General features: G+C 34.3%; 1 protein-coding gene and 1 pseudogene across 1 annotated transcript; both read right to left on the reverse strand.

Annotated features, from left to right (window-relative positions):
* Positions 1 to 2721: 2721 nt before the first annotated feature.
* LOC139033684 (olfactory receptor 4A47-like) lies at positions 2722 to 3635 on the reverse strand (annotated as a pseudogene).
* A 6918-nt stretch (positions 3636 to 10553) lies between these two features.
* On the reverse strand, positions 10554 to 13383 carry LOC110144594 (olfactory receptor 4A47-like). Its single transcript, XM_070463133.1, has 2 exons — positions 12491 to 13383; positions 10554 to 10581 (listed from the first exon to the last, which is right to left on the reverse strand). The coding sequence occupies exons 1-2, from the start codon at positions 13381 to 13383 to the stop codon at positions 10554 to 10556; spliced, it is 921 nt and encodes a 306-aa protein (XP_070319234.1).
* Positions 13384 to 24387: the final 11004 nt, after the last annotated feature.

The following is a 24387-nucleotide window of genomic DNA, read 5'->3' on the forward strand; positions in this document are numbered from 1 at the left end:
AATCTTGAAGAAAGGCAAATTTCCAAGCAAATACAGTCTCATTAACATAGCTTAAGAGAACATTTTCATGAGTAAAACATGCTGGTTTGTCAAGTTGGTTCTGAGTCTTAGGCTGAGAACTGACTTGAAGACAGAGTCTAGGGTAAATATATAGTTCATTAACATAGGTTGACAAACTTTTCCATAAGAAAAAAATCATTGGTTAGCCCAAGGTTTGAGAGAAGTTAAGTTTAGGTGGAGCCAGGTATGGTCATGAAAACAGAGAATATTAAGAGAAACTTCTTTTTAAATTTGTATAGAGACCAGGAAAACATCTAAGACTTGTTTGTTTCCTTCTGCAGTTTAAAGAGAGAGAGAGAGAGAAAGTCTGTCTTGCAGCCTGTTTCCTCTGTTTGGAGACTTCTGGCCTTTCTGCCTGTTACCATCTCAATACTGTATGTAGAAAACCCTAAAGATAGTATCAGAAAATTACTAGAGCTAATCAGTGAATTTAGCAAAGTCACAGGATAGAAAATCAACACACAGAAATCACTTGCATTTCTATATACTGACGATGAAAAATCAGTAAAGAAATTAAGGAATCACGATTCATCATTGCAACAAATAGAATTAAATATCTAAGAATAAACTTATGTAAGGAGACAAAAGAACCATACACAGAAAATTATAAGATGCTAAAGAAAGAAATCAAAGATGACATAAACAGATGAACAGATAGTCCATGTTCCTGGGTAGGAAGAATCAATATTGTGAAAATGACTATACTACCAAATGCAATCTACAGATTCAATGTGATCCCTATCAAATTACCAAAGGCATTTTTCACAGAACTAGAACAAAAAATTTCACAATTCATATGGAAACACAAAAGACCCTGAACAGTCAAAGCAGTCTTGAGAAAGAAGAATGGAGTTGGAGGAACCAATCTGACTTCAGATTAAACTATAAAACTACAGTCATCATTATACAGTCTATATTGTCATCCTGCTCATTTAACTTATATGCAGAATGCATCATGAGAAATGCTGGGCTGGATGAAGCACAAGTTGGAATCAAGTTTGCCAGGAGAAATATCAGTAACCTCAGATATGCAGATGACACCACCGTTATGGCAGAAACTGAAGAGGAACTAAAGAGCTCTTGATGAAAGTGAAAGAGGAAAGTGAAAAAGTTGGCTTAAAGCTCAACATTCAGAAAACTAAGATCATGGCATCTGGTCCCATCATTCATGGCAAATAGATGGGGAAACAGTGGAAACAGTGGCAGACTTTATTTTTGGGGGCTCCAAAATCACTGCAGATGGTGATTGCAGCCATGAAATTAAAAGACACTTACTCCTTGGAAGGAAAGTTATGACCAACCTAGAGAGCATATTAAAAAGCAGAGACATTACTTTGTCAACAAAGGCCCATCTAGTCAAGGCTATGGTTTTTCCAGTAGTCATGTATGGATGTGAGAGTTGGACTATAAAGAGGGCTAAGCACCAAAGAATTGATGCTTCTGAACTGTGGTGTTGGAGAAGACCCTTGAGAGTCCTTTGGGCTGCAAGGAGACCCAACCAGTCCATCCTAAAGGAGATCAGTCCTGGGTGTTCATTGGAAGGACTAATGTTGAAACTGAACCTCCAATACTTTGGCCACCTGATGCGAAGTACTGACTCATTTGAAAAGATGCTGATGCTGGGAAAGGTTGAGGGCAGGAAAAGAAGGGGATGGCAGAGGGTGAGATAGTTAGATGGCATCACCAACTCAATGGACATGAGTTTGGGTAGGCTCCAGGAGTTGCTGATGGACAGGGAGGCCTGGTATGCTTCAGTTCATGGGGTCGCAAAGAGTCATACATGACTGAGCGACTGCACTGAACTGAACAGACTAATGAACAAAGGTAATTAGCAAATATTTTTAACTCATCATTTAAAATATCTCTACAAATTAGAAGGTTAAATTTATGTCTTTGATCACTTTGACTGCAAAACAAAGCTTCTCAACTTAAGGCAATAATACACTTGCCCAATTGGCAAAATAACTTTGATTTGATTATTTCCTGCATATATACATTTTCATTCAGATTGTTTTTATATACTTAACCTCCTTATGCTTAGTATTATATTGTCTGAAAGATTACTCTTCTTCAATGTTAAGATACTAGGCTATATAAAAACTAAGGTATGAAAACGATCTGACAAATACAAATGTAAAATATCTACTTCAAATATTAATGTGGGCTGTGTTTGAGTGGAGAGATATGAATCAAGGTGTTATGTCTTATTTTTTTTTTATTATTGCAAGCTCTGTAAGAGACTTTATTATTCCAGAAAGATTACATTACTTAAGACAGAAACATAAAAAAATCTTCCACTAACTTAAATAAATTACAGTATTAACTAAAGCTTAACACAAAACATCAATGTATAGTATCAACAGAGATATTTTACACCCCAAATCTATACGTATTTTCATGGTAAATGGTGACAATCTTAAAAATGTATTTAAAACAAAATACATTTAAATACAAAGTACAGTTTAAAATATTAAACTAGGAAATTAGGAAAATCTTAAAAGTATATTTTGATCATTGGAGGTATTCATACAGCAAAATATTTCAATTATGCCCAAGCTATTAAACCTAAGACAAAATCTACTACAGCTTAAAAAATTATACAAGGCTTTCATGGAAAGAGCAATTTTTCATTGAAAATAGGTGATACACTTTCCTGTTGCCTCATTTTCTTTTACTAGTCCAGAGCTTTTTCATGGCATTTTTCATCTCAGCATTTCTCAGAGTATAGATTAGAGGGTTCAACATAGGAGTGATAATTGTGTAAAACACAGTCAAGGATTTATCAATTGGTAAGGTGGAAGGGGGTCTCACATACATAAAAATACAGGGCACAAAAAAGAGGACCACCACAGTGATGTGGGAACCACAGGTGGACAAGGCTTTGCGCCTCCCTTCCTGACTAAGATTCTTCAGGGAGTGCAGAATGACCCCATAGGAGATGAGCAAGAGCATGAAGATGACCACACAGATTGCCCCATCATTGGCAACCACTGTGAGGCCAATAATGTAGGTGTCAGTGCAGGCCAGTTTTAACAAGGGGTACATGTCACAGATGTAGTGGTCAATGACATTGGGCCCACAGAAGGGAAGCTTAAACAAAGAGAAGTTGAACTACAGCATGTAAAAAACCAGCAACCCAGGCCAACAGAAGCAGCAGAACACACACTCACTGATTCATGATTGTCAAATAATGCAAGGGTTTGCAGATGGCCACATAGCGGTCATAGGCCATGACCACCAGGAGTAAAATCTCAGCACCACCAAAAAGTGCCCTATAAAAAGCTGGGTCATGCAAGCTTGGAAGGAAATGGTTTTGTTCTCATAAAGTAAGTCTATAATCATATTTGGGGTGACTGTAGTAGAATAAACAGCATCCATAAATGATAAGTTGCCAAGAAAGAAGTACATAGGGGCATCCAGGGTTGGGCTGACACCACAGTCAGGACAATGAGTAGGTTGCCCACCATGGTCACAATGTAGATGAGCAAGAACACAACAAATAATACTTTCTGACCTTGGACACTCTGAGTGAGTCCCAAGAGGACAAACTCAGTTACATTTCTCCTTTGTTCCATAGATTTTTCTATATGTCATATTTCAGAGCTCAGGACAGAATTAGCTGTAAATATAATTCTTATACATGGCTGCCTGAAAAATTAAGATAATGCATTTACTTATTGAACCAACAGGCAATATGGTTATTATGCTCTAATACTTTCAGAGATTATAATACCAGCCTGATTAAAACATCCTCCCTAATTTCAACAATATTATAAGGAGGAGGCAAGGGATTAGATAAGTCAGTGAAGTTCTACAGATACTATATCATCTTCTCATGTTTAACATATTAACAAACAATCCTTAGAGAACATTATCAATTGAACTTATCAATTTAGAGATTTAGAAATACCTGCCCTTTAAAATATCCCCAGATATAGATAGTTGAAGTTGGTTTCCAGAAACACTTGATATTAAATAAGGTTAGTCTATTCTGGATCTTTATGGTTTTATTTTTATTTTATTTATTTATTTTTTATTCTGGATCTTTATAATTTTTAACTATGTGGAAAAAGGATACATTACAAAAGAGTTTCCACAACTAGAACTAGCTTTCAATTTGGAAGCTAATTAAATTGTACATATAAATAATACCTTACACAAAAATAAAAATTGATTAAAGACTCAATTAAAAAAGTAAATCAAGATTTACTTCATAATTACATTACAGCTAGTAAAGATTATTTTCTCCATTCTGATGGTGGAAGAATCTTCTTAGTGAATCACTGAAATTCCAAATAGATGTCTTAGAAATTTTCCACTATTTTAAAGGATTTAGGAAAAGATACCACAACATCAATAGACATAGCACTTATTGGAAATCATTTGCATTTTATAAGATATAATTGAAAATAATATCTAAAATAGACAAAGATCTCTAAAGAATTCACTAATAAAATATAAATTAAATACAAAATAAATGAATTAAAAACAAGCAATTAAAAAAGAACACATCTAAATGGCAAACACAGTTATGGTTGGAAGCTGAAGTTCACCTATGAAGAGAAAAATAGGAATTGAAGTGATAGTTTGCTCACAACAGTATTACTTTGGGTTCTTTAAAGCCACTTGATCATGTTCTACAGATGCTATATCATCTTCTAATTTTTAACATGTTAACAAGCAATGCTTAGAGAACATTATCAATTAAACTTATCATGAGATTTAGAAGTATATGTCCTTTAAAATACCCCCAGATAGATAAATTTGAAGTTACTAGGTACACTTGATGTTAGACGAGGTAAATCTATTCTGGATCTTTATAATTTGAAAGTATTCTAAAAGAGTATTACATAATAACACTGATCCCAACATATTTTAGTAATAGCAAAGGACTCCTGATTTGGCTGACCATGAGAATCAGATTGGAGAACTTTTAAAGGACTGAATTCTCACCCCACCAGTGTACTGTTGCAAAATGGAAAACCTAGTTCAGAATCTTGTTTCTCAATACACTTCCTGAGTTACCTGCATAAGGAGAAAGACTTTCAGTCAGTGTTCTGGGGTCTGGTGGCTTCTTCTTTGTCCTTGAGGCACTAATGCCATCTCTGGGAACACAGAGAGTAAGATACATGCAGCATCACTGGACCTTGAACTAGACACTTTCCATGTTTGTAGAAAATCATATTATTTTCAGTCTTTCAGAAAAATATTACTCTTCAAATTGCTGGAATTTTCAGAATGAATCTAAATGTCCTGTTGCCCAAAGAAATTTGATTCTTGATTGTGAGCAGAGATTTAAAATATTCATTGCTGGCAGAATTTCTCCTTTTAAAAAGCAAATGTTAAAGCAACATTTTCAATAGAGAGAAAATTGTAAATTCTGTGTGAATTTTCAAACAAAAATTGCTCTTTTTGTTTTATAACAATAAAAGTGAAACAGAGAAATAGCATTTACCACATTTTCATTCTTGATTAGTTATACTATTCTGTCTTCATTGAATATTGTTGAATTTTGGGTTTTCTGAAAGATGGAGAATAATATCATATACCTACTTTATTTATATGTATGTATTTATTATGTTTTTGAGTCCATCATTTCAATGCATGAAGAAGTCAGTTGTGTGAGCACTGGTATAGGCTAATACTCTTAGAGGTAAGGCAAATGTCTGTAAACACTGTATCTACCTTTAAACCACACCACATATAATTGAGGCATTCAATTGGTGCATCTCCAAGAGTGATTCTTTTCTAATTATATTCACCGGGACCTTAATCAGAATTTTGACAATATACTCTACCTCCAGATCACCAAGTGGATCTGGACTTAGAGAACTCTTTTGGGGAAAAAATATAAAAGAACAAATTGAGGTCAAGCCACCAAAAGGAAAAAGTCCAATCTGGATAGAAATGTAATATGTGTAAACTTTCTCTTTTAAATCATAACCTCAAAGTCACCAAATCTGTTGAAGTTCATTCTTTGTCTTTGCACATGACTTCTCATCTGATTTCCAGAAATGATGAATGCTAACTTCGGAACAAGTCATTTAAAACTTGTTTCTATTGCAGATAAAATTAGATAAAATTGTCGATAGAATTTGTATTTGTGTGAGAGTGAAGAAAGAAAGAAAAAAACCATTTGTGGGACTCTTCTATTTATCTCAAAGTGCTGCTCATGGAGACTCAATTCAGCAATATAAACAGCACAGGAGTGCTTAGTCACTCAGTTGTGTGTGACTCTTTGCCACTCTTTGGACCATAGCCCATAAGGCTGCTCTGTACATGGGATTCTCCAGGCAAGAATACTGAAATGGGTTGCCATGTCTTTCTCCAGGGGATCTTCCTGTCCCAGGGGCCAAACCTACTTCTCTTATGTCTCCTGCATTGGCAGGCAGGTTCTTTATCACCAGTGTCATCTGGGAAGCCACAGAAAACATACATATATATAATTCAATTGAAAGTTGATAACTAAAATATAACATTTTCCAGCTACTTGCAAATTAAAAAATGTATCTAATTACCAGTGTATAATTTTGAAAAATACAATTTCAATAAGAATATAATGGCATACATGTATAAAATATATATGTAAGATATTTATGAAGAAATATAAACGATATGCTATATTACATAATATATATATATATATGAATTGACTGGAGGCAGCTAAAGAAGTGGTTAGACATTTATAGCTTTAAAGGCAAGTACTAGAAGACAAGCTATATTAAGATTTGAGCTAAGTTTCATTGTCAGGAAACTAGAAAAAGAAAAGCAGAATATGCATGGAAAATGGAAATAGTAAACATTAGACAGAAATCATTGAAATAAATATTAATAGAAAAATAGGGAAAATCTGTGAATGCAGAAATTGCTTCTTTGAAAGTTTGATAAAATTGATAAGCTCCTAGCAAAATGAGTTAAGAGAAAAATAATAGTAAAAACAAAATATCAATTGTTTGAAATTGAATTGAAATTCCATCAATTGAATTGAAAATGAAAAGACTGTCCTCACTGCAGATTTTACTGATCTTAGGAAGATGAGAGAAAATATGATAAGTGAACGTATGACAGTATACTTGCCAACTAAAAGAAAATGGGCCACTGCTATGAAAAACACAACTTTCTCAAAACAGTAAGAAAAACAATGAAAAACTGGAATAATCTAATACTCCAGAAAAATGAGACTTCCCTGGTGGCTCAGATGGTAGAGCATCTGCCTACAATGCGGGAGACCTGGGTTTAATCCCTGGGTTGGGAAGATCTCCTGGAGAAGAAAATGACATTCCACTCCATTCTTGCCTGGAAAATCCCATGGGTGGAGAAGCCTGGTGGGCTACAGTCCGTGGCTTCACAGAGTCAGACATGACTGAGCGACTTTGCTTTCTTTCCAGAACATTAATTCTTACATTCCTTCCCTTCCCAAAATGAAATTCTATTCTCATGTAGCTTTGCAAATAAATTATATATTAAAATCAATCAAGAGATAGCACCAATCCTATATTAACACTTCCAGAGATGGCCAGAAATTATATTTCCCAAGTCATTTCAAGCAGGCAGCATCGCTCTTACACCAGAATGAAGCAAGAGCATCTCAAGGAAAATAACGAGATCAATATCTCACATTAACACAGACACAGAATTCTGAAGATAATAATGTTCGATTCTTTTGAATGTTTTCTTTTTGGATTATTTTCCTTGCTGTTATGGTTTATGAGGCAACTGCAGAGAAGTGCTCAGTCTCAGGCTAATCATGTCCTACTGCTGCTGCTAAATCATTTCAGTCATGTCCGACTCTGTGCGACCCCATAGACGGCCGGCCCACCAGGCTCCCCAGTCCCTGGGATTCTCCAGACAAGAACACTGGAGTGGGTTGCCATTTCCTTCTCCATGTCCTACTGCTTCCTTCATATTCATGAAGGACCATATTCATGATGCACAGCCTCCATCATATTCAACCCACTACACAGGCCCTGTGCATTATGAGGTTTTCCAGCTGGTGAAAATAAGTGCTCTTTCTGGTTCAGTGTGAGCACCAAGCTATCTTCTATCTAATCCATCTGGATAAGTCTTTCCCCAGCCTGATGTAGTCTCCTCAAATGCATGAATAATTGAGGGAATGCTATCCAGATCTCCAGCATTTCCTTCCTCAGTCTCTCTGATTCTCTCTCAGTGTATCCCAGGTCTATCTGTCTATTATTTGCAATATTCTATTATCTAGCCGCCTTTGTCTCCTCAGAACCTCAGCTTCATTTCTTACACTCAGGGGAACCATTCCACTTCACAGGGGAATCTTCCTGACACAGGGATCGAAACCCAGTGTCCTGCATTGTGAGCTGATTCTTTACCATCTGAGCCCCAGGGAGGCCACGACTGTGATAAGTTTGGAATGCTACTCAGTAATGAAATGAACTACTGAAAAACAGTAATCTGTGTAAATTTCAAATGAATTCTACTGGGCACAAGAAGAGATATTTAAAAGACTAGATGTTAGACATGATCTCACATATAGAAAATCCAAAAATTGCATCAGAAATTATTAGAACTAATAGATAAATTCAAGAAGCTTGAAGGATACAAAATCAACAAACAAAAATTAGCTACATTTGCATATACTAACAATGATTATTGGAGATAATTTAATTTTAATTTTGTATATAATTTCATATACACTAGCATCAGAAAGAATAAAATACTTAGGTATCCATGTGAGGTGATGGATGCATAAATCAACTTCATTTTTGTAGTCATATCACAGTTTATTTGTATATAAAAAACTGACTTAAAACTCAGCACTCAAAAACCTTAGATCATGGCATCCAGTCGCATCACTTTATGGCAAATAGATGGGAGAAAAGTTGAAACAATGACAGATTTTATTTTCTTGAATTCAAAATCACTGTGGATAGTGACCGCAGGCATGAAATTAAAAGACACTTGCTCCTTGGAAGAAAAGCTATGACAAACCCAGGCACTGTATTAAAAAGCAGAGACATTACATTTTGAACAAAAGTCCTTCGAGTCAAAGCTGTGGTTTTTCTAGGAGTCATATATGGATGTGGCAGGTGGACCATAAAGAAGGTGGAGAGCCAAAGAATTGATGCTGCCAGATTGTGGTGCTAGAGAAGACATTTGAATGTCCCTTGGACAGTAAGGAGATAAAATCAATCCTAAAGGAAATCAAACCTGATTATTTATTGAGGGGCTGATGCTGAAGAGGAAGCTCCAATACTTTGGAGCCACATGATATGAAGGGACAACTCAATGTAAAAGACTCTGATGTTGGGAAAGACTGAGGGCAAGAAGAGAAAGGGGCAACAGAGGATGAAGTGTTTGGATGGCATCAGTGACTCAATGGACATGAATTTGAGCAGACTCCAGGAGATAGTGAAGGACAGGGAAGCCTCGAGTACTGTAGACCATGGGATCACTAAGAGTCAGACATGACTTAGAGACTGAAAAACAACAAAAATTATGAAATTGTACAAATTTACATACAACTCTAATTTATCAATGATACCTCCATAAAGTGGCGGGGGGTGGGGAGGGCTAGGACATTCTCAGTTCAGTTCAGTTGCTCAGTCATGTTCGACTATGTGACCCCACGGACTATAGCATGCTGGGCTTCCTTGTCCATCACCAACTCCCAGAGCTTGCTTAAACTCATGTCCATAGAGTTGGTGATGCCACACAATTTCCAGTGAGTCAGTTCTTCATTTCAGGTGGCCAAAGTATTGGAGTTTCAGCTTCAGCATGAGTCTTTCTATTGAATATTCAGAACTGATTTCCTTTAGGATTGACTGGTTTGATCTCCTTGCAGTGCAAGGGACTCTAAAGAATCTTTTAGAGCACTACAGTTGAAAAGCATCAATTCTTCAGTGCTCAGCTTTCTTTAGGGTCCAACTCTCACAATCTAGAAAAGACAAAGAATGGAAATAGATCAAGGTTTTCCAAGACCTGGAGTGAAAGAAGGAAGTGATACAAAGGGGTATGGGTAAATTTTTATTGATTTAAAATGATAATTTTAAGACATTCTGCATATTTATTGATACTGTATGTATTTGTCAATACTTGGAGAACTTAACTAAAAAGGATGAATGATATACTATGAAGATTATATCTTATGTAAAAGATTAAATCTTACATAAGATTATATCTTATGTAAAAGATTAAATCTTACATAAGATTATATCTTATGTAAAAATGGAAACAAAAAGAATTCTTATGCTGAAACATCAGACAACTGGAAGATGTAATAGAAGACAAAATCCTATTCACAATAGTAGCAAAAAAAAAAAAAGTAAAAATTCAAAACAATAGTAGTAAAATTCAAAAAGACTAAATCTACAAAGAACATAGAAGAAGACTTGTTAAGTGGAAATATCTACCCAGTTTACAGATAAGAATGCTCTTCTCTAAAGATATGTTTTTTGAATCAAATCTTACTGAAAATTCTATCTAAATGTAGCTTTTACCAGCCTACCTAATTGAATTTTATCTTAGACTGTAAGTATGGAAAAATAAGAGCTACCCTGGCAGCTCAGATGGTAAAGTCTGCCAGAAATGCTGGAGACTCAGGTTCAATCCCCGCGTTGGAAAGGACCTCTTGAGAAGGGAATAGCTACCCTCTCAAGTTTTCTTGCTGAAGAATTCCATGGACAGAGGATCCTGGCAGGCTACAGTCCATAGGGTCAAAAAGAGTCGGACACGACTGAACAACCAACACACACACACACACACACACACACACACACACACAGGGAAGAATAAACATAGTTCTGATAAGGAATAGTAATGAATGACTCCTAGGCTTATGAGGCATCACAGTGCATTTTAAATCAAATGCAGTCAAGTAACATGTTAAATGGTATATTAATAAAGAGATCACTGGTAATTAATAGCACCCTCTTTTTATTTTTTATTCAATCACTTCACATTGTAGAATACAAAGATGGAATATCAAGTCATAAAATGGCCATCATCAAAAATGATTAAAATGTAGTGCCTACTTAGTTCCTTACATAAAAGTCTATGTCTCAAAATTTTAAACATTAAGTACAAAAAAAAGACTTAAAAATATTGAAAAAATATGTTGATGTTTTAATAGGAAAGTTCTTTTAGCAAGACATAAAAATTGACAGATTTCATAATATAAATGTAAAAATAATTCTACATGACTCAAAGTATTTTGCACTATATAGAAACAAAAAATCAAATCAAGCAATGATAAATTGGAAAAAAATCATAATCAACATGCATGGTAAGTGGGATAACTTCCTTACTATCTAATTAAATCATGAAAATCAGTATCAAACAAGACCAGTAGTCAAATAAAATGCATAAAATGCATTCACTGACAAGCCATGAAAAGCAATACACGAGACTAAAAATATGAAGAGGTGCCCAAATTTGAATCTATTTATTTGTAGTTAAAATATATGAAAGAAACAATCTTATTAACCAGACTCTCATAATTAAAAATGTTTAGCCTTTACTGATGGTTAACAATGTGGTCAAATATATATTTGCCAGAATGAGGGAAGTAGGGAATGTGATTGAAGTCATGGATGGCATTTTGTCAATAAATACAAACATCAACAGTTTAAATACACATACTTATTGACTCAACAATTCCATTTCTAGGAACTCATATTTAGAAAATGCCATAAAGACTTTATTGCAGAATTACTTGTCAGAAGAAAACATGAAGACAACTGGGTACATTAATTTTAATGTATGGTATACAAAGGTCTTGAATAGACATAGTAGTAAAATACACATGTATACACGGAGACATAATCACAAACACATATATTTTCATATATATGTGGGAGAATCTAGATTGGGATGGGAAAGAGCTTTATCCTACCTATTCCATTTTGCATGGTTTCTTTTCTTCATATTTACTGTTATCCATTATATCTTTTGTTTCTTACTTAAAGGGTAAAAGACTATATTAAAATGTCCTATGTAACAAATGAAATTGAATAAAGAGAATCCTCTATATAATGTGAAATATTCTATCTGGTGCAATACAAAAATAAAGATAAATTAAGACTCTAAGAATAAAATTAAAAATGGGAAAATAATAAAAAAAAATATAGAAGTTAAGTAAATTTTAGTGGAACTGTATAAAAATTTAGTTGATTAGTCCATTGCATCCTATTTAGTAAGTTTCTGTTGTAAATGCATTCTACCTTACTAGGAGCAATGTTGAAACAAACAATATAGAGTTTACATTCTAGCAGGGAAATAGTTACTAATAGCACAAATACATAGTACATTCTTTAACAACAGCTACCATAAATCTTCAAGAAAGTGAAAGTTTGCATCATATTTTTTAAAACTTCTGCATTCCAAAACAATTGGCCTTAATGGTAAATCAATCTCTTCAAATTGGATTTACCAATCGATATGATAATTTTTTCTAAAAAGCCTCTTCATAGCGTTAGTCAACTCAGAATTTCTTAGACTGTAGATTAATGGGTTCAGCATGGGAGTTATGACTGTATAAAACACACTCAATGATTTGTCAATGGGGAAGGTCTTAGCAGGTCTTGCATACATGAAAATACAGGGAACAAAGAAGCAGACAACCACAGTGATGTGGGAACCACAGGTCTGGAGGGCTTTCCGCCTCCCTTCCTGACTCAGGTTCTTCAGAGAGTGCAGGATGACTCCATAGGAGACGAGTAAGAGCAGAAAAACAATAGTGCACATCAGTCCTCCATTGGCCACAACTAAGATGCCAATGACATAGGTGTCAGTACAGGCCAGCTTCAATAAGGGGAACATGTCACATAAAAAGTGATCAATGACATTGGGGCCACAGAACGGGAGCCCATAAACAGTGCTAAGTTGAATTACTGAGTGCAGGAAACCTCCAACCCAGGACACCACCAGCAGCACAACACACACCCTCTGCCTCATGATCACCAAATAATGCAAGGGCTTACAGATGGCCACGTAGCGGTCATAGGCCATCACCAGCAGAAGGATGATCTCTGATCCACCTAAAAAGTGCTCTGTAAAAAGCTGGATCATACAGGATTGGAAAGATATGGTATTTTCCCCAAGGAGCAAGTCTGAAATCAATCTGGGGGAAATAGAAGAGGCATAAATTAAATCTATAAATGATAAGCAAGCAAGAAAAAAGTACATCGGTGAGTTCAGGGTCTTACTGACAGTTATAGTCACAACAATGAGCAGGTTTCCCACCAGAGTCAAAATGTAGAAGAACAAGAACATAACAAAAAGGACTTTCTGCTCCTTTGGATTCTGTGTGAGGCCCAAGAGGATAAAGTAAGTTACATTGTTCCTTGGTTCCATCTGGGCTGACCAGGAGCTGAGTTCATGTGTTAAAAGAGGTTCACCTACAAAATAAGGGGACATTTTTTAAGTGCATAAGTTTTATCTTTTTCATTCGTTCACCTAAAATGTGTATGGAATATCTACTTGTGTCCAATGTCAGTGATGGGTCAGTTTTCATTCCAATCCCAAAGAAAGGAAATGCCAAAGAATGTTCAAACTACTGCACAATTACACTAATTTCACACCTAGCAAAGTCATGTTCAAAATTTTCCAAGTCAGGCTTCAACAGTACATGAACAATGAACTTCCAGATGTTCAAATTGGATTTAGAAAAGACAGAGGAACCAGAAATCGAATTGCTAACATCAGTTGGATCATCAAAAAAGCCAGAGAGTTCCAGAAAATCATCTACTTCTGCTTTATTGACTACACCAAAGCCTTTGACTGTGTGGATCACAACGAACTGTGGAAAATTCTTCAAGTGATGGAAATTCCAGATCATCTTACTGGACTCTTGAGAAATAGGTATGCAGGTGAAGAAGCAACAGTTAGAACTGGACATGGAACAACAGAATGGTCCCAAATAGGGAAAGGAGTACGTCAAGACTGTATATTGTCACTATGCTTATTTAAATTATATGCAGAGTATGTTATTCAAAATGCCAGGCTATATGAAGCACAGGCTGGAATCAAGATTGTTGGGAGAAATATCAATAACCTCAGATACATAGATGACATCACCCTTATGGCAGAAAGTGAAGAAGTATTAAAAAGAGCCTCTTGATGAAAGTGAAAGAGGAGAGTGAAAAAGTTAGTTTAAAACTCAACATTCAGAAAATTAAGATTGTGTAAGGAGATCCAACCAGTCCACCCTAAAGGAAATCAGTACTGAATATTCATTGGAAGGACTGATGCTGAAGCTGAAACTCCAATACTTTGGCCACCTGATGTGAAGAGCTGACTCATTTGAAAAGACCCTGATGCTGGGAAAGATTGAAGATGGGAGGAGAAGGGGACAACAGAAGATGAGATGATTGGATAGCATCACCGATTCAATGGATATGAATTTGAGTAAATTCCGGGAGTTGGGATGGACAGGGAGGCCTGATGTGCTGCAGTCCATGGAGTCACATACAGTTGGACACGATTGAGCGACCGAACTGAACTGAACTGAATTGAACTGAAGATCATAGCTTCCAGTCTCATCACTTCATGGCAAATAGATGGAGAAATGATGGAAACAGAGAGACACCTTATTTTCCTGGGCTCTAAAAATCACTGCAGGTGGTGACTGCCGTCATGAAATTAAAGATGAAGGAAAGCTATCACCTACCTATACAGCATAATGAAAACATTTGCCAACAAAGGTACATCTAGTCAAAGACTATATTTTTTCCAGTAGTCATGTATGGATGTGAGAGTTGGACTATAAAGAAAGCTGAGTGCCAAAAAATTGATGCTTTTGAACTGCGGTTTTGGAGAAGACCCTTGAGAGTCCTTTGGACTACAGCAAGAAGATCTAACCAATCAATCTTAAAGGATATCAGTCCTGAATATTCATTGGAAGGACTGATGCTGAATCTGATTTGGGGAAAGATTGAAGGCAGGTGGAGAAGGGGATGGCAGAGGATGAGATTGTTCGATGACATCACTGATGCAATGTACATGATTTTCAGCAAGCTCCGGGAGAAGGTGATGAACAGGAAAGCCTGGTATGCTGCAGTCCATGGGGTCGCAAAGAGTTGGACATGACAGAGTAACTGAACTAAATTGAACTGAACTGTGTCGTAGATAATCTTATCACCAAGTAGTATAAGGTATAGTTCACTACCTTCAGTGATAGGATATAGCAAGGAATAAGAAAATTCTAGACCAATATAGTAAATACCATTATAATACCATTCACACAAGCTAAGAGTCACACAAGCTAGGAATATATCAAACTGAATTCAGAGAACCCTTCCTAGAGGAAACAATGCTTTCAGTGACTTCTAAAGAACAAAAGAAGACAGGAAGTGAATTCTTAAAAAGCTGGAGAGGGAGGTGGGAGGGGGGACTGGGATGGGGAATACATGTAAATCCATGGCTAATTCATTTCAATGTATAACAAAAACTACTGTAATGATGTAAAGTAATTAGCCTCCAACTAATAAAGATAAATAGAAAAAAAAAGCTATACTTATAAAGTCACAGAGTTTAGTATTTGAGACCATTTAAACCAATTTGCGCATCCATTGTGAGTAGCTCAAACTATAAACAGAACATTGTTGTTTAGTAGCTAAGTTGTGCCCAACTCTTTGTGACCCCATGAACTGCAACAAGCCAGGCTTCTCTGTCAATCATTATCTCCCCAGGTTTCTCAAACTCATGTCCATTGAGTCAGTGATGTAATCCAACCATTTCATTTTATGCCACCCCCCACATTCTTGCTCTCAATTTTTCCCAGCATGAGGGCCTTTTCCAATGAGTCATCTCTTTGCATCAGGTAGCCAAAGTATTGGAGCTTCAGCTTTAGCATCAGCCCTTCCAATGAATATTCAGGACTGATTTCCTTTAGGAATGACTGGTTTGATCTCCTTGCTGTCCAAGGGATTCTCAAGAGTCTTCTCCAGCACTTCAATTTGATAGCATCAATTCTTTGGTGTTCAGCCTTCTTTACAGTCCAACTCTCACATCCACACATGACTACTGGAAAAAAACATAGCTTTGATTATATGGAACTTTGTCTGCAAAAAGTGATATCTCTGCTTTTGAAAACACTGTCTAGGTTTGATATAGCTATTTTTCCAAAGAGCAAGTGTCTTTTAACTACTGTCCTTAATTGTTTCAAGTCACATTGAGAATCCTTAAGGTCTTTAGGTAGATATTCCTCCTTTTCTAGACAAATAAATGTTAGAGCACTTCAGTGTTTTATGTCAAGCACTTATCTCCCCACTTATTTCTAACCTTGTGTGGGAAACATCTCCAATTTAGTACACCAACAGTTGGATGCCAATTTAGTAAATATAAAAATACATGTTAAAACTTCCACAAGAGGTGATTCCCATCTCATTAAATGGTACCACCTTCCATGAAATTGCTCAGATGAAAAACCTCACAATGTTCTTCACTCCCTTATTGTTGTCATATTATTTGTTGATCCCTTAAACAAATCCTGTTGTCCCTACTTTCAAAATATATCACAAATCTGATCATTTCCTAACTGCCCTACTCCTGCTTTTTTCTCTGTGCAAAGAAATAGCCTCCTGCTCACATTTTTCAACTTTTATTTTAATCTCAAAAACTTGTTCTCCTAAAGCAGCCCATATGATCCTCTTTAATTTTCTTCTGATTATATCACTCCATTTCTTAAAACGACTACAGTGGACTCTAATGACACCTTCACAATTCAGTATGTCACAGGTAAATTTTGGTATCAAGAAATTCAGTCCCCATTTCACAATTGAAGAAACTAAGGCTCAGAACAGATAATTAATTTTACCACATATTAAGTGATAAAACTAGAATTGAATCTAAGTTTGATTTATTTCAGAGAAATTTGATTTCTTACAAAATAAATTTGCACATTGGTAGTCTTTTTTTCACTTTTTTCTATTAGTCTTACTTTCTGGAGGCTTGTTCACAAAATGAAGGAAGGCAATTTAACTCACTCGCAGGAACCTGAAATTCCTCTTTCATCCAGTTTGATACTGGAAGGCAAAAGACTGCATCATTACTTGAGATTGTATTTTATTTCATTTGACAGTCTGTCCATTTTCTCCATAGATTTTTCTGATTATTCAGAAGATTGTTGTTATTTGCACTGTAATTAAAAAGAGAAAATTCCATGGTGCATACACATACACAATTTACCAGGTAGAAATCACTTATCAAAAAGACAAGCAAACCTTTTGTTGATATAGGAAGATAGCAACTAGGCATTTGTAGGTAAGTTGTCTCTAGTAACTTCTTTTCCTACTAACATTAAAATAGAAAAATTTCATTTAATTGTTTGGTCCTTCTCATTATATCATGTTGTAGGGCCAGACTCACTAGCTTGGGGTTTTGAGAGTAATTTTTCTGCTTTTTCTCTTTTAATGTAATGCTTGAAGCCTAACAAAAGAATTCCTAAAATATTTTTATCAGTTCTTAAAAGGATAACATATTTTTCCTGATATTGACAGATCACTGGATGTTTTATCCCTTCTAACCACATTTATCATTACATCTTAGTATTGGAATGTGTCCAAGACTAATTCTTGCTTAAGTAATTACACTGGGATTTTCCACAAAGCATTAACAGTATGTGTACATGTAAAGATATTATTAACTTAAAAACATAATTAGGATAAAAAAGTGTAACATAGAGCTACAAAAAAAGTAGCTTTAGAACCATTATGAAGTTATTGCAACTCAAGAATAAAATATCTATTTCACATATGATAATATACATGTTTCAATGCTATTCTCTCAAATCATCCCACCCTCATCTTCTCCCACAGAGTCCAAAAGTCTGTTCTTTACATCTGTGTCTCTTTTGCTGTCTCACATATAGGGTCATCATTACCATCTTTCTAAATTATATATATATATATATATATTAATGTACTGTATTGGTGTTTTTCTTTCTGACTTACTTCACTCTGTATAATAGGCTCCAGTTTCATCCACCTCATTAGAACTGATTCAAATGCAGCTTCTTTTTAATAGCTGAGTAATATTCCATTGTGTATATGTACCACAGCTTTCTTATCCATTCATCTGCTGATGGACATCTAGGTTGCTTCCATGTCCTGGCTATTGTAAACAGTGCTGTGATGAACATTGGGGTACACGTGTGTCAGGGAACGTTTAACAGGAGGATTCCTATGTGCTGTTTCTCATAAATCCTCTGTTCCTTATCAGTTCCTGGCAACAGGAACGAGTGGAATGGCTCCTAGGACTGAGGTCATAGGATGAAACACATGCATGGATTTCCTTCAGTAAACATTCTCTTTATGACAAAACTGCTTAGTCATGGCCCTCTTTCTTGAGATATGGATTGTCTTCTGACCTTATGACCATTGTTAATTCCTTGTTCCCTTGGTAACAGTTGCTATAAGTTTGGTTTTCTGATCTTTATCATTGTCAAAAGAAATTCCTTGTACAACAGCCTATATATACTCACAGAAAGATCATGAAAGCACCCTTGCTCCATCAGAGCTTGGGTCCCTGTGTCTTTCTTTATTTCTCTCTCTCTCTCTCTCTCTCTCTCTCTCTCTCTCTCCCTCTTTCTCTCCTCTCCCTCTGGCTAATTCTCTGGAGCATGGAAACCTGCTGAGCTCACTCTCCTGCCCGGGCTTTCAAGACCTCTTCGAGAGGGCGCCCTGTGCCTCCGTGAGCAGTACAAGCCCTGTCCTAGGGCTTTATTGGTTCTCTGCATAACCCAGGGAATATTAGCTTCTTTCTCTTTCACTTTATTATCAACTCTTGACCACCAGGTTCCAGTCCATTAAAAGACCCCAACAAGTGGAGTCTGAAACAGGGACCTGATATACGTGGCATTGCAGACGGAGTGACTCAGGACCTATTGCGGTTGGGACCTATTGAGGTCGGTAAGTACTAAGACATGGGTCTTAGTGAGTACTTTTTTACTAGTAAGTACATAGGAAGTACTAAGACATGGGTCTTAAATGAAAAGCCCCATCATTTCTCTACTTTACTTCACCGTTTGTTTAAAGTTCAGGGACTTTTGGTTTTGTGCCAAAGAATAGAGGCTTGCCTTTAAACAGTGGTTGAATGTAATCCTTGGTTCCCTGATAAAGAGAGTTTTGATTTAGAATTTTGGCATCAGGTCAAAAAAAATGTTGAATGAGCTGCCAGACAGAAAAAAAATATTCCAATTGATTTCTGGCCCCTGTGGGCTCTCATTAAAGCTGTAATTCTGCCATTTCAAGGTAATTCTAGCCCTCCTAATATTCGACAACAGACAGAACACTTATTACATGAATATAAATTAAATGATAAAACTTTACAAAAGGCCCAATTAGAACAACATAAAATATTTCAGAATTTTCCTACAAGCCCTGCCCTGGCTGCTCCAAATGCTCCTCCTCTGCCAGCAGGCACAAATCCAAAAGTCTCTCCCTTGCTAGAACCTAAGGTTAAAGCATCTGCCTGGAATGCGGGAGACCCGGGTTCAATCCCTGAGTTGGGAAGATCCCCTGGAGAAGGAAATGGCAAACCACTCCAGTACTCTTGCCTGGAGAATCCCATGGAGGGAGGAGCCTGGTAGGCTACAGTCCATGGGGTCTCAAAGAGCTGGACACGACTGAACAACTTCACTTCACTTCACTAATGATTCTGACAACAACTCTCCTGAGACACTTTTTGACACCAAAACTGGCAATACTTTTCTGGATAATAATGATAAGTCCTTAGCACAGACTCATAGTTTTAAAGAAATCGGCATTTACTTGCTCTCCTTCGCGACATAGGCTCTCTGAATTGTTGACTTTGCAAATCTCTAAAGCTGATGGTTTTCCACCTTTCCAGTTTTAAAAAATCCTGACACTCAAGGACACATAATACCTCAATATAAAGATATTAACTTCTTTCACATACAACAAATGAAAAAGGCTATAACTTTGTATGGCCCACATTCGCCTTTTACTAAAGAGCTTCTAAATGCTGTGGCATCTTCTATTGGAAACTTTATTCCCTATGATTGGTGAATTTTAGTAAAAGCTCTCCTTAAACCAGGAGAATACATAAGAATGGACAAATAAAGTGATAAATGCAGAAAGTATAAAAAGGTTTGTGGAAAGTGAAACACAAAAAAATTACTTATATGTGTGATACATTTTATTAAAGAAAACTATAATATAGTAATTATATAATAATAATATTATATATTATATAATATATAATTATAAGAATATATTATATTATATGATTATATATATTGTGTTATGTCAATATATAAATATAAATATATTACATATAAACTAATATATTATATTATGATTATAATTATGCATACTTATTGTATATTATAATATCATTATATATAATAATTATACCATTATTATAAATTATATATTCATTAATTTAAATATAAAAATATAATTATAATACAATATATACTTACAATTACATTAGATAATTGTTAATAAATTAATATTAATTAAGCAGTTATTAAATTATATTAAATGTATAATATTATATAATATATACTATATTACATATAATATTTATATACATTATATATTTGTATTACCAAAAGTCTGTTCTCTACATCTGTGTCTCTTTTGCTGCCTTGCATATAGGGTCCCAGTTTTTCCCTGTTTTATTAATTGCTATGTCCTTAGTACAATTCTTGACAATAAATAGGTTAACTTTAGCTTAAAATTAGTAATTAGATGAATGGTTAATTATTTCATCTAAATTGATGGTAGATTTTTATATATCTAACCAAACTTCAAGAATGAATAATTTAGAACTGAATAAAAAGAAAGAAAAACTTGCTGTGGCATATCAGGAAATGCATATATATATATATTAGTACAAACATACATAATTTTATATATAGTATATAAATATATGTATAAATATATAGCAAATATATTTTATATATAATTATTTAATATAAGTATATAATTATAAATATATGTAATATTTATAATATATAATAATTATATTTTAATATGAAAGACTTAATATACAAAAATAAAAAGTAATATATAAAATTATAGTACAATTATATATTTACAATTCTATTTATAGCTACAATTATTAATTATTCATATTTATCATATATTAATATATTATATAGCATGATATACATACTATACATTATATGATATATATGATATATCATAATACTATATATTATATGATAGATATATTATATATTAACATAATTATTAATCATACATATTATTATATACATTAATTAATATGTAATTATATTATATAATTATATATTATATTATATAATTATATAATATTATATTATATAATTATACACTTATATGATGGATATTGCATAATTATTAATAGATATAACTTTGTATATTATATATTATATATAATTAATTATAATATAATATTACATATTATATAGCAATAATAATGTAATTAAATATAATGCAATATAATAAAATATGTCACAATATAAAAATTTATAATATAAATAATTCATAATATAAAGTAAATATAATTACAATAAAAATATGATGTTGATAATAATATATAATTATAAACAATAATTAGATATTATATGTAATTATATATTATATAATTATAAAATATTGATATAATTAGATATTTATATTATGAATATATAGTTATAAATTTATAAAATTAACTTTTTAAATAAATTTATATTTATTTATATGTATATAGACAAATATATGTTGTTTATTATATATGCTATATATAATATATTATACTATATATTATACAGTATATGATATATGTTTTATGTATTATAATATCACATAATATTATATATAATATATTTTAATATTAATAAATGTACACAATATATGAATATAACTATCACAGAATATAATATATATTATAGTAATGTGTTATATATAATATAATATATAATGTTATTTAATTATATATTTTTATTTTTAAATTTTTACATTTAGAATTTATATTTTATATTAATATATATTTCATATATATTTATATTTCATACAAATATTTATATTTATACATTTTATATTTATATTTTACATATATATCACATATGCAAATATATTATAAATACAATGTATGAATAATAGATATATATGATATATAATATATATGACATATGTTAGAAAAATACTTTTATAATAATAGGAAAAAGCTTAAGCAAGGATTCAAAAGCTTTTTATGATGAAAACTGAAAAATGCTGCTGAAAGATATTACATAAGACACACACTGACAAAAGCATTCATGAATTGGAATATTGAGGTGTCAATACTACCAAAATGGATCTACATAGTAAATTCAATCCTTTTTAAAATTTCAAAAATATTGTTTAAAGCATTAGAAAAATCCATATTGATATTTATGTGAAATCTCAAGAGAATACAAATAGCCAAACAAGAGTAACAAATTTAAGGGTTTCCTACTACTGATTCTAAAACATACTACAGAATGGTGGTAATCAAAGCAGTGTGGGTCTAGCATAAGGACATACACGTAGGAAGAAGTGGCAAACATGGCAGCTTGGAAAGACCCTGAGCTCACTTTCTCCCATGGGGACACCGAAATTACAACCATTTGCAGAGAAACTACTGATGAGATCAACTTGAAGACTAGAAGAAAAGTTCCTGTACGACCAAAGGATAGGAATACTCAAGAGAAGACCCAGAATAGTCAAGACCCTTACTCCCAAGTGGGTGGCCCACAAATGGTAGGATAACTGCAATTGCTGAGATTCTACCTGAGAAATCAGGGGTCCAAGATTCACATCTAGCTCCACAGACAATAAGACAATAAGCCCTGCACCAGGATGACTAACTTCCAAAATATTACAGCACTCTTGATCCAAATGACATATTAAATTGTGTTTCAATATATTAGCATTAACAACATTTGAAAACTGAGATAATGTATTTACATTTTACAAAAACATCTTTATGATAAAAGCCCTGCAGGAAAAATGCAAGTCTTTTAAAAACTCCTAAGTAGATATATATCATGTTCAGAAATTAGAAAACTCAATCATGTTAAAAAGCTATTCATTCTTAGGCCATCTATAGACTCAACTCAATCATAATAAAAACTCTGATCCTGCCCTTTAGAGATGTGGACAATTGTGTTTCCCAGAAATGAACACAACAGTATCTCCCATTCCATGTGCTCTTACACAATGTGACTGCCACTTTACCATCAAACAATGTCATCTATTTCTCCACTACCTCAAGTCTGGACAGGACATGTGATCACTTTAAGTAACAGAAGATGGTGAAAATGGGAGCAAGCTAATTTTGGATATAGCTCTTAACTGGCATGACTTTCTCCTCAGTAGACTTTCTTCTACTTTCTTCCACTGGGTTCCCTGAGCCCTGTGTCAAAAGTCTGATGTTCTACTGAAGAGAACTTGCTGACCTGCATCTTAAATGGATAGGGGGAGGAACCACATGAGTCCCTTCCATCCATCATCCATCGCTTCCAAGATACCACACATGTGAATTAAATTGTCTTGCATCCTACAGGACATTATGAGATGAATAACACAGAGTGACTTCAGTCCATGCCACCTGAAGCAGAAGAAATATCCAGCCAATATCTGCCTGAATTGCTGGCCCACAATTTTGAGATAAATAAAATGATTGTTTTAAGTAAAACAAGAATGTAGAGTTTCATGTGTGTAGCAAAAGATAATCAGAGCAAAAGGGGGAGCCTGGAAATGTAATGCTTCCGTAACAAAAATTTAAAGCATATGGCATTGTCTTTGGTACCAGGACACTGATGGCAGCTGGAAGGGCTTTGAAGATGTGTTTGTAATTAAAGGCTTTAAGAGTTTGTAATTAAAGGCTCAAAAGGAACTGTTATCTTGTCCTGGAAAAGTTTGACAATACCAACACCTAGAGTAACTAGAAAAAAGAAAATATACTTGAGTGAATATGTATTTTGATTAAGATAGCCAACTAGAGTATTGAAAGTGCCACTTGTTTCTTTTATCAGTGTATACTGTGATAAATGGGCTTCCCAGGAGGCTCACTGGTTAAAAAAAAAAAAAAAAATACCCACCTGCCAATGCAGGAGGTGCAGGTTCTTTTCCTAGGTTGGGAAGATGTCCTGGAGGAGGAAATGGCAACCCACTCCAGTATTCTTGCCTGAAGAACCCCGTGGACAGAGGAGCCTGGAGGTTCTTGGGGTCGTAAAGAGCGGAACATGACTGAGCACGCACGCACACTGTGATAAATAATGGATAAACAGTGATGCGCCAAAAAAGTCACCGTTAAGTTTTCAAGCAGAATTCAGGAAAATCATAAAAGAGCCTGAACTTACTGTTTCCTGCAAATGAAACTGGTTCACATTCGCAGCAGACCCAA

This window comes from Odocoileus virginianus, unplaced genomic scaffold (genome assembly GCF_023699985.2).
Source record: "Odocoileus virginianus isolate 20LAN1187 ecotype Illinois unplaced genomic scaffold, Ovbor_1.2 Unplaced_Scaffold_32, whole genome shotgun sequence".
NCBI classification, from domain to species: Eukaryota; Metazoa; Chordata; class Mammalia; order Artiodactyla; family Cervidae; genus Odocoileus; species Odocoileus virginianus.